We start from the raw sequence: 12,398 nt of genomic DNA on the forward strand, positions 1-12,398 counted from the left end.
TAGATTTGAACGTAATATAAGGTATAATAGAATATGACAGCTAGGGAGTGGGGGTTTAACGACAATGACTTATTAAAATTGTCTTCCTAGTCAACACATTCCCTCGTAAGAAATGTGGTGATCAGGGATCGATTTCATTTCCTAAACCACATAAGATTTAAGAAAAAAAAATTATTTATGCTTTTGACACTGCATTTCCTTACCCCCATACTATTAAAATCATCATCAGTGGCTTAGTCGATGACATACTCATTGAATTAATACCGAAAGATGTTTATCCACTTACTGATAAGAGACCTTTGTAATGAAATAAATGTTACATGTAATTGTGATTATTTTCGTCTCGGTATTTGAATGGTCAAAATTATGGAAACCATAAAAAATCAATGCGTAGGAGATGCGCCTACGTTATACTGTTATAGGGCAAGGTTCTAGACACACGGGCTTCAATATTTCTTACGATCAGTTTGATTATTGGATGGAAAGTGGTGAACTAGGAGGTGAAGAACAGGAGGAGTCACTGAAAGAATGATCCTTGGCCTTGGATCGAAGGGTATCGATGCTTTTCTTTTTCCTTGTTTCTTCTTCCATTCTCCGACCCTTTTCAGCTGGAGACATGTAAAGTTTCGGGATCGTGATTGGTAGGAAATGTGGGAGTTTGCTCGACCATCATGATGAAAACTGTGTCCGATTAATTTCACTTTATTTGTCACGTGATATATCGTGAAACTTTTTTTGTCGAGTCACGTGATAATCTCCAATAATATTGTAGGCGTGACCGTATAGCTGTATCTCCAACCAATCGGATCGCACTAAAGTTTGCCATCGCATGATAGCTGTGTGGCTTATGAGAGAAAAAATCGCGACTGGGGACAATATTTTTAATGTGAACCCGATAATTATTCAACATGCAAAAGTACATGACCCTAGGATTACTGGGGTCATAGAGATTCTGTAGAATATTATGCGCTATATAAGAATCTCTTCTTATTATTATTATTACTGCACACAGATTATATACTCATTTCGCTAAAAAGAATTTATTATGACATGCAAAACCTCCATGGAAAGAAAATTTGAAGAATAATTTGAATTGGATTTATTTAACGACAGGGACACTAGGGAAGGAAATAAGCAAAGAACTTTACCGCAATTCAAATTCAATATAAGGCAAGAAAATTATTTATGTTCAATGCGCAATGTAAATTCGAGAAAAAAATACAACCGAGCTCCGACTGAGAGCTCGTAATCTACTGATAGAAACAGGGAGGTACAAAAGACCGGAGAAGATACCACCTAACTTGAGATCTTGTGAAGATCGCAATTTGAATTTGGTCGGCGATGAGTTGCACGTCAAAATGAAATGTAACAAATATAAAGATATGCGGTTTTTTTAAAAAAAGATAAATACCTTCGATATTACGTTTATTGAAATGGACTGCCAATACTGAAGTATTGAATAAATTTTTTTATCCATAACATAATTTCTATTAGAGGTGTTTTCTGAAGATACAATATCAGCAAGAGTGCTAAATATATCAATTTGCAAACATTCTGCAGTAATATATTCGTAATATTTTTACATATCGCGTTTACATATAATGCCCTTCTTCCAATTCTTCCTCTTTCTCCCCCACCCCCTCTCTCCCTACCCCCCTCTCTTTCCCTCCCACTCTTTGCAATAAACTATTCAATTTAGTCCCACAAAAATAGAAACCCGTTTTTAGACTAAACCAATATGTTTCGATCATAAACCCAACAGGAAGAACGAGATCTTCTCTTTGATTTGAGACCAAATACTTAGTTATTTATTCACGTATTGCGGAGTAAAAACTGTAAATACTGAGGTATAATCATAAACGATTTGCGCAGAAACTCGCTATGCTATTCCTTGCTTTTACTATTAGTCGTCTCATCCTTGACAAATCTAGATCCTTTTTCTGCGCAACTTTTTTTTCGACATTGATTTTTCAAACTGTTCTTGCTCATCTATACTATTCATATCATATTTGGTATCAAAATGAAGAGGAAAAGTTGCATTTTGTGGTTGTGTAGAGACTGTAGATCGTTTGGATATGATGAAAAAAAAAACAAATGGAAATCTCAGTTTCAATTTATTTCACTGGAAGAAATGAAGAAAATGGTTTGTAATTGTGTGCCACGAAGGGAATAAAAGGAAGTATACAATGCGTCAACTGATATTTTAGGAGCTTTGAGCTCATTTTATTACCATCCAAGTTTTGCAAAGACAAAAACCACATAAAACAAAGTTAAAATAAATGATAAAGGCCTTTCAGGCATGTCAAAATTGCTGTAAACTGTATACAAAAAGCGAAATGATGTATAAGCACGTTGGAATGGAAAAATAAATTAAATACTGGTGTATTAAAATGATAAAGTAATGCCGGTGAACCCGACTTTAGACCGACAAAAGCCGTTACATTACTACCAATGACATACTATCGGCTGGTTTGGAGTCAATTTAATGAGAATTTATTAATATCACCAACTTGCTTGTTTCCGACACATACGGAGTCTGCTCCAGCAAGTGGTTTGAATCATTTTTTAGTGATTGTTTCTTCGAATTCAAATTGGATTTCGATATTCGTTCAAATATCCTTCATTATACCGTCATTCATATCATTTTAGTACAGTCAATCTTCAGAGATATCATATCAGATCTTTCGATTATAATTGTAATTTCCAGCACATACAGGTTTCTTGAAATATAATTCCAATTTATTTACAGAAACTACCATTTCGTCTCATACTGCGTATATTATGATCTACCTTGATGTAAACTACTAAAAATAAGTAAAATATTAATAGGCCTATACCTCTTAAGATCTGGAATCTGACCAGTTGAGAAATGTAATGAACAGCAACACTATTTGACTCAAAGTTTCTTGAATATTTATCTGCCAAACCATGTTCTAAAACTACTTTTATATGAATCGACTTTCCTTGTCTTGAATAATTATTCATATAATACTATACATCATTGCACAAAATTTGAGGAACTAGGGGAGGGGAGGGGGGGGCAAAATTTATTTATTTTTCATGTTTTATCATGGAAACACGGGGATGCTATCACTGTAGAAACTGTGGTGTTAAAACTGACACCAATTGGTGTTAATAGAGGACCACACCCTGAGGTGTTAAAATTACACCCTAAAGATTGAACATAACACTAAAGAGTGTAAATGTAACAACCAAAGGTGTTGTAATAACACCTATAGGTGTAAAACTAACACCAATTTAACACCGGTGTAAAAGAACTGGTGTGGTCCTCCATGTACACCGGTTAACACCACAGTTTTTGCTGTGTAGGATGGATCCGAGGCCGTGTATAACAATATTCAGCATAGTCATGAGGCCGTTCCATGTTTTTCCCCATTTTTCTTTTTGTGACTGGGACCGAGGCCGACGCAAGGCCGGCACCGCGTAACATCGTGGTCAGACATCAGGGGAGCATTTCATCAATAGTTTCATCCAACAAGTTGTCAGATCTGACATCTTTTCATGATTTTGATTGGCTGAGAGGCACTGTTCCTATGGTAACTGTCGGATAAAATGGGACTTGTCGGATAAAACGTTTGACAAGTCCTTTCATGAAACGCCCCCCCCCCCCGTGATCTCATCATCAGTGGCTTAGTCGATGACATACTCATTGAATTAATACCGAAAGATGTTTATATACTTACTGATAAGAGACATTTCTAATGAAATAGATGTTACATGTAATTGTGACTATTTTCGTCTCGGTATTTGAATGGTCAAAATTATGGAAACCATAAAAAAATCAGTGCGTACGAGATGCGCCTACGTTATAGGGCAAGGTTCTAAACACACGGGCTTCAATATTTCTTACGATCAGTTTGATTATTGGATGGAAAGTGGTGAACTAGGAGGTGAAGAACAGGAGGAGTCACTGAAAGAATGATCCTTAGCCTTGGATCGAAGGGTATCGATGCTTTTCCTTTTCCTTGTTTCTTCTTCCATTCTCCGACCCTTTTCAGCTGGAGACATGTAAAGTTTCGGGATCGTGATTGGTAGGGAATGTGGGAGTTTGGTGCCTTGTTGTAACGCTCCAACCCCAGACAAACTAACCAGGTCCATAGCCTTTTGGCCGGTTCTTAATAAATCGATGTCAGTTGTGTGCTGAAATGCAAAGTGTGGAGGTTCGCCACCGCGCAGAACTCCGGCCAAATAGGGGTTGGCAATCCATAGGGGTGGTGGCGCTGCTGGAAGTTGAGAGGGTATTCCTAGACCGAATGGGTTAGCTGGTAAGGGGATGCCCGTCATTCCTCGGTTTGAGAATGCTAATGGATGGCTTGGTCTGTCCATCGGATGAAGAAAGGGATCCGCCATTTTGGTCATCTCGGTAGGATATGGTTTCCCGAAGCCACCAAAACTACAAGGACTCTTACGGTCGAAGAGTTTTTCCTTCTTACGCCATTTAGCCCGTCGGTTCTGGAACCAAACCTAGACAGATAAAGAAAGTTGGAAAATAACAAACGAAAAATAATGATACTTGTGGGTTGTTGAATAGATGTTGTAATGCTCTGCTGTGGTAATGTAACCAAACAAAAATAATACTACAATGTTAATTATCAGTTTTCATAATAATGGGCTCATTAGTATAAATGGATCGTTATAAACGAAAAACACGGGGCTTTGGTTGTATCATTAGAACAAAATAATACACAATGCTGGTTTAACTTTTAGCAGCCCTTTGGAGTTTATTACAAATGCAATTATAATGATATGTGTAGATCCACATAATTATTGCATGTTGTTTAAAGATAAGTATAAGATAACGTTAGCTATTCATTTAAGGTTTGACGACAAAACATGATTTTTAAAAACAATTGTTGAAAATGTCACAAAGCATTAATGTATACGAAAAGTGATTACATGAAATTAAACATGTTTTAGTTTTCTGTAATTTTGAATAATTTACCAAAGTTGACGTGCATGCTCGACACGATTGAGGGATAATAGTATAGATGCCTACTGTGTTCTATTGGCGTCGGGATTGGGGTCTGTCATGTCTATTGGCGTTAAGATTGGTGGTCTATTGGGGGTCTACTGGCGTCGAGATGGGGGGGGGGGGGGTCTGTCATGTCTATTGGCATTAAGATTGGTGGTCTATTGGGGGTCTACTGGCGTCGAGATGGGGGGGGGGGGGGGTCTGTCATGTCTATTGGCGTTAAGATTGGTGGTCTATTGGGGGTCTACTGGCGTCGAGATTGGGGGGGTCTATCATGTCTATTGGTGTTAGGGTGGTTGGGTTATTCATAATATTAAATCTCATTCAGTGAGGAAACAAACATTGAGATAATAATACCTGAACTCTTGATTCGCTCAGGTCTAGTCGGAGGGCCAGTTCCTCTCTCATGAAGACATCGGGATACTGGGTCATCTCGAATGCTCGCTCCAACTGATGTAGCTGAAAGGTGGTGAAAGTTGTCCTAGATCGTCGGAGCTTCCGTGAGGAACTATCGGCATCATCCGCTGCGTTCGCCTCGTCTCCTGACATCGTTGTTCTGTCGATCGCGGCGGAGAAGTCGGAATCTAGGGACGATGAAGATGATGAATGCGTGGATGATGTCGGTGAAATGAGTGCTGGGTTGATGTGAGGGATGTTCGATGTTGGTAGATTGCGTGACGGTGATGATGCCAATGGAAGTGATGATGGTATGAACCGATCTCCTCTTGATGATGGTGAGGTGGAGGAGTTGGAGGATGATTTCACCGATGTCATGAAGTCAACGTCTCTGTCATCTATAAAAGGATAAAATCGTTTAATAAAGTAATTATTATTATCCCATTCTGAAAACAATTATGATTGTAACAAATAAATGCATACTTTCACAAGTACAGAGGGATTAGTTAAATTAATTCGATTTATTAATTGTATTATTCATAGAAAATATTCTGAAAATCGAATGGCAAGCATAAAAATTGAGTAAACATGTTGAATCGTGATATTTTTTTCTGAGAATATATATGTATATTGACCAAACTTTTTACTGTTTTTTTTTCTAGTGTAGGGGACAAAAGTAAAATCAGTTCTGCAGCAGTAAAGTTCTATATTATCAGGCCTATCTGTAACCTTAACATATGATTTAACAAAAATATATAGGCCCATTCATTTGATGCACTCTGATGAGTTCAATTATATTCCTATAAAAGAGTGAACACTGTCTATTTTAGAGAGATAATATTATAATTATTTTCCTTTTCCTCCTGTAATGATAAACGTGTATACAGATAGACATGCTGACATAAAGACACACGATACTCGTTAGCATGCACATTGACACATAAATGATTGCCTTTTTTGTTATGTAGTACATGCCATGGTTAAATTGAACTTGACTTTATTAATTTGTTGAAGCGGTTGAGTGTATAGCAATAAATCAAAGATAGTCAATTGAACCACTATCGTGTATTAGCCGAATAGTTGAAGAGGACCGTATGTTTTAAGAGTAAAGCCGCAGTCTCACTAATCAATCCGACTCCAAATCAATCAAAACGAATACGTTTTGACCCATGCATAGTATCGGTCGGTTGAGAGTCATTATCGTTACAGTGTGACTGTGACATGCCGCAAGTAAACAGTAATTAAATGCTTTCTGAAATCAGCCCTGGTGTTATATACAAAGGTATGCAGTTTTGCAGTATCATTTCTCTACAAAACTGGTCTTGTATAAGGAAATGAAAATTATAATATCTTGGTTTTTACATTTCCCCATAATGATGATGATGATGATAATGATGATGATAATGATAATAATCATAATAATAACAACAACAACAATAATAACTAGAATTTAATTCGTCATGCGGACGAATTAGGTGGTCTGTCTTTGTTATTGCCGTCATGATCACTTACCATGTTCATGCAGATCAATGTGATCTTCATGATGACAACTGAATGTTGATTATGGATAGAATGCTTGTGAAAGACGGGAGATGATAAAGCACTGTAAAAGGGTCTCTTTGATGTATGACAATACATGTGATATGAAAAAAAGTAATTATAATCTGTTTTATCTTGCTAAATTTAAACTTGTATACCTTTAAATTATCATAAAGGATCATGTAAGAAGTGGCAAAAAGAAAAAAAAAAGTGAAAAAAAAAATTATCTTGTCCACCCCAGGACTCGAACCCGCGCCCTTTAGGAAGCAGTCAAAGCCACGATATTCCCCATAGAGAATACACGTAAGCAATTTTGAGAATTACAAGTCCAATTTTGCAAGTGAAATACGGGCATGATCTCGGCATCTGATCAAAAAATGAAGGGCACATCTGCGAAAGCTTAGAATCTCAGCTACAACATACTAAAAGCTTAAAGAAAACTGACAAGAAAAAATGGAGATATGGCTCACGAAATAGAGGAATGTCGAATCTGGTTTTGAGAAAAAGTCATGTCCCATAGAGATTACACGCAAAATGAGGAAAAATGACATGCCTCTTTTCATCGCTGTTTTACGCAATGATGCGTTTCTCAAAACGAAAATTTATGTTTACTAAGGAAAAAGAGTACATTCTAAACCACAACATATCGAAATCTGGGCGAAAAACGATCTATATTCGAGAAGTTACAACCAAATTTGCATAAATTTGATGACGTCATTTTTGAAAAAATGAAATTTTTAGTTTAGGCTCTATTTTGATGACGTCACGATATAATTTAGGGACAATGGTGACATGAAATCAAATCTACAACTCATAATCTATCGATATATGAAAAAAAAATTGGGGGTCAATGGACTATTTAAAGAGCTACAGTGAATTTGCAATAGGCATGTTTTTGCCCATATATGGCCTATAGTGAGAGCTCGCGCGCACACGTGCTGCAAAGTTTAACGGGTGTTAATTTCGTTATTAATGGTCGTAGAAGGTTGATCAAGGTATCAAATTGTTCAAAATTTTATTATCAATGCAATGATGTAAAAAAAACGGTGTTTCTGAGTTGCGTTAAGGTGTTACGCGCGGAAACGCGCACGCATGCGTGCGCGCGCGCAAATTTTTGAAATGCTTAGAATGACCTAAAACGTACTCTCGTTTGGTCAAAAAGTGATTTTGAGCATTTTTAAATTTTGACGCGCGCGTACGCGCGCGTCGTGACCTCCAGGTGACCTTTGATGACATGACTTAATGACCCTTGACCTGAAATTGATGTGATGTAAATTTGATTGATTTTTGATAATTGATAATGGAGATGTGATTGATAATGTGATTTTACAAAATGGCGCCTAGATGACGTCATCATGACGTGATGACCTTGAAAAGCTTATTTTGACGTGTCCATGACAGATCCTATAGATGACATGAAATTCAATGAAATTGATCAAGTCTATTTTGAGATAACTTGGCGACAAGAAAAATCCGTAAAAATAAATAAATAAAAATAATAAGAAAATTCTGACGAAATTAAAAGGTGATCTGTCATAAATGACAGACCACCTAATTATGAAAAATGATAATAATGATAACGATTATACACGTAATAATAATATGTATTTTTATCAATAGGCTTATTATGTGATATTCCTTATTATCAATCTGTTAAAGCATTCACAATTTCTTGTAGAATTCTGAGTAGAATCATCCTTTACTAACTTTGAGGGGAAAGCAGAAAGTTATGTGAATAGATATATTTGATTGCTTGATTGTATACTCAGTTCTCTGTATAGAGTGTAATAATCAAATACCAATCATACAATCTGTTGCAAACTTTTAACGAACGTAAATGAATTCAAATAAATTCACTATATACCTATTAATCGGATATTTTAAATAATTTTGTTTAATACACTGTAAAAAATATTGGGTTAAATTGTTACCACCACGAGGGTAATATTATGTGCTAAACCAATTTGGGCAGTATTTTACCCAATGCGGGAAGCATTGTCCAGTAAGGTTAAAAAATAAGCAGCAATTGCTTTAGAATGGGCAAAGTTTTCATCACACTGGATAAATAAAAATGCTTAAAGAAAATGCCCAAGTTGATTGGACACATAATTGCCCTCATGGAGCATTTTTACTCAGTATTTTTTAGAGTGTAGTGATAAAAGTTAAATGAAGTTTAATAATTATACATTACAAGGAAAGAAATCACGAAGGATATTTGCAATAAAGAATATAGTGTTTGTATTGACACTGTATCTGTTTTTATGCTGGAAAACTGTGTTACTCTGTTTATTTAAGACTGTATTGTTTTGTATTCAGCAACAGAATACATCTTTGATGAGGTTTTTGAGACTCAAGTAGAAAACGAAGAGGGGGGGGGGGGGGGGGGGGGTGAAAGCATTGGATTGGAATTAAGTATCATTTCTAGTATAAACAGAATATAAACATCCTAAATGCAATCAAAACGTAATTTGATAAGAAATAAGATCGGGAGAATTGAATTGAATTAAACAAAATAGTAACGTGAAGTGATGTAAAATGTAAGCGCAACTGATTTATAAGTCAACTGATAAAACAGAATAAATTAAACCTCCCCCATTCATCACATTTGTATATTGTTCCTCGCGGGTAAGTACCAAATTTAGGTTTTACTCGAATTAAACCACTTTTAATGTCCACTATTACTATATTTGATAACATTATATATATTAGTATGACGTAATTTGATATATTTTCTAATAACACACATTGAAATTGCATGTATCTTTGCAATTTCTTTCTCATACTTTTACAGCTCAATTGCTACATAGGCCTAACCAATACCATTGAAATTAAATTCCTGAAGATGATCTGAAAAGCAAGCTCGAAAAACATCATAAGTCTAATCATCAACCTTTCAAGTTTTCCGAAATTATAGGTCTTCTTGTTTTTTTGCCTCTCAAAGTTTAACAAGAATTCTTATATGGAGGAAATGAAAGAAGCCTTACCCGTCGATTCAAAGTCATAAACATCACGATGGTAACGCGCCCTTCCGTGGTCATCCTTGTCATGGTAGCCTTCGCTGTGTTCCACCCGGATAGGTGACCGGTCTCGGGCCATCACTTTCCGACTAGATCTTTCAAGAGCGGGGGCTTTTCTCCCAAGAAGGAAGTCTATTGAGTAGTTGCTTGGACCACTACACGGAGTGGTTGGTAAGATGGTCTTCGGCATGTTCACTTCCGGGAGTCTGGACTTGGACGAAGGGACAACAACTGCCGTCATTTTTTTCTGGGGTATAGGCCTGTGATTCCAACGAAATTATGAAAATTGGCCTATCAGGATGAACTTAGATTAATTTGGGACTAAGCAGAAGCAGCCCAATAGTCTAGAAACTCAACTCGAGTCAAAACGGTAGAAACATGTTATGTATCCCAAGAGCTCAAGCCGATCAATTTGAGAGTATAGATATCGAAGTAGGTGAGAGATTGAAATTCAAAGTCAACTCTGAATGTTGTTATCCGTAGGACTAGCCAACCCTGAAATGAAACAAAACATGACCCGTTGAATCTCTTGTACTACCGTACCCACTATCTTTCAACGGATCGTATGCTCAGGAATAAGGATACTTGTAAAAAAAGGAAAAGTTGTCAAACTTGCGGGCATGTGCCAATCAAACGGCTCAAGGCAGAATATGGGGGGCGGGCACCTATTCAGTAAATAGACTACTATTGTCCCATCGACAATAGTAGATTAGTGAATGTGAATAGACCGTTATCAATAGTCTATACTCTGAGTGGCAGCTTGGTCTGTGACTTGTCTGAGGATGAATTGGTCTTGTTTGAGTGATAAGGTGGAAGCACTTTCGAGCTGGTTCGATGATCGGATGAATAGAAGAAAAGAGGGAATAAAGTAAAGTGTTGGTTTATATAATGGGCTTTGGACTGAGTCAAGTTGATGGTGTCGCCAAGACGGTGTTGCAGTCCGACACCCCCCGTCAATACCACCACTTAGCTCCTATAGAAAAACATAGAGAGCTCTAATGATGTATCATCATTATAGGACTTTGTTCAATTGATTATCTTAATGAAAACATTGTGAGGGCGCTTTGTGCATTTATGTAGACAAGACGATTTTTTTTAAAGAGGGTGGATTGTGGCAATGATAAAATTACAGGTGGAGATTGGTGGGGGTGATGTCCCTGTTCGAAGTTCATTAACCGGGCAGACACAGAGCAATGGGAGGAGAGTTTAAAGTCAATTAGTCAATTGTGAGTAGCATCCCAATTAAGGAGGCTTATAATTTGTGGTATTCTTCATCCGGGAATGAAATCATAATAGACAGCATTGATTAACCAATGCTTCTCATCTTAATATAAATCCGATTTGCTAATGGTCGAAAGGAAAGAAAAACAAGAAAGGGTAGGGCTGAGTAATTATTTAGCTTTTGTTGTCGCATTCTTGTTTCATTTTATGTTCAAATTGTCAATTTCGAACCATGGAGCCATTTTTTAAACAATGGTTGAATAATACGTACAAGATGGAAATGAGAAAATGAATGTGTTTATCATCTTATTAGTGTTTTACGATTGGTATAGTTGTTGCTTTCAGAACGTTGAAACCTCTCCGGAGTAAAAGTAATCTTGTCTCATTTTTTTTTGTGAAATTTTTCTGTAGCAGACCAAGGATCGATTGCGAAGGGGTGCAGCTTTCCTTCCCAAAATTGAATGACAAGTCGTCATTTTTGCCACTTGTGAGATTATTTTCCCGTTCAAAAATCTTCAGGAACGCTAATGGGAGTTAAATACTCTAGCCACCTCCTTTTTCGCTCGATGGAACTGACTTGTTTTTTGTTTTGATTTTTGTTGTTTTTAGTGTCTTTTCCTTTTTTTTCATTCTGTGGCCAATTCCACTCGCCCTATAGGATTTCGATACATTTATAATGATCACATCAGAAAGGTATCTCATAAAGCTTGTCGTAAGTTACACATACATGACACATTGACCAGTTCTTGGGAGATAAAGAGAAATTAGATATATCACAAATCCATTAAATCGCTCGTGGTTTCATGAGACTAATTACAACAGAAAGGCTAAAGATATTCGTTCGAACCAACCAAATTTTTTCAGTTTGATATCGCTGATTGACAAAAGTGTATGAATATATAATTGAAAATCTAACAACACTGATTCTAGAAATGGTAACTACTGAACTTCCCAAATTGGGAAGATATATCAATGACTTTGGAACTATTTTTTGACTGGCGGAAGAATTAGGGCCATTTTATCGTTTCAGTTGATAAATTTGATCTCATCATAGTAATCTTCATAAATTTTTTTAAAATTTATTTTTTAAATGAGCTGGCTACGATACCCTTCTTACAATTGTCAGATATGGAATATCCTATCCAATTGTAGTAAACATTTGACCCTCCAATTTCACGTTTATTTTGCATGAATCTTTCAAAAGTCTTTGAGGAATGTTTTACGCGAGTGAT

The 12,398-nt window shown here is 36.5% G+C and overlaps 1 protein-coding gene across 2 annotated transcripts; it reads right to left on the reverse strand.

Moving 5' to 3' along the window:
• Positions 1-442: 442 nt before the first annotated feature.
• On the reverse strand, positions 443-10,516 carry LOC121416315 (ALX homeobox protein 1-like). Of its 2 annotated transcripts, none has more exons than XM_041609869.1 (4): positions 9,913-10,516; positions 5,351-5,787; positions 4,053-4,485; positions 443-641 (listed from the first exon to the last, which is right to left on the reverse strand). In XM_041609869.1, exons 1-4 carry the CDS (start codon positions 10,184-10,186, stop codon positions 472-474), a joined length of 1,314 nt encoding a protein of 437 aa, XP_041465803.1. In that variant the 5' UTR covers positions 10,187-10,516; the 3' UTR covers positions 443-471. The 2 variants fall into 2 exon arrangements, with proteins under 2 accessions (XP_041465803.1, XP_041465802.1); XM_041609868.1 differs by having other exon boundaries at positions 443-599; positions 4,011-4,485; positions 9,913-10,515.
• Between the last annotated feature and the right edge of the window lie 1,882 nt (positions 10,517-12,398).

Source organism: Lytechinus variegatus, chromosome 5 (assembly GCF_018143015.1).
Source record: "Lytechinus variegatus isolate NC3 chromosome 5, Lvar_3.0, whole genome shotgun sequence".
NCBI lineage: Eukaryota > Metazoa > Echinodermata > Echinoidea > Temnopleuroida > Toxopneustidae > Lytechinus > Lytechinus variegatus.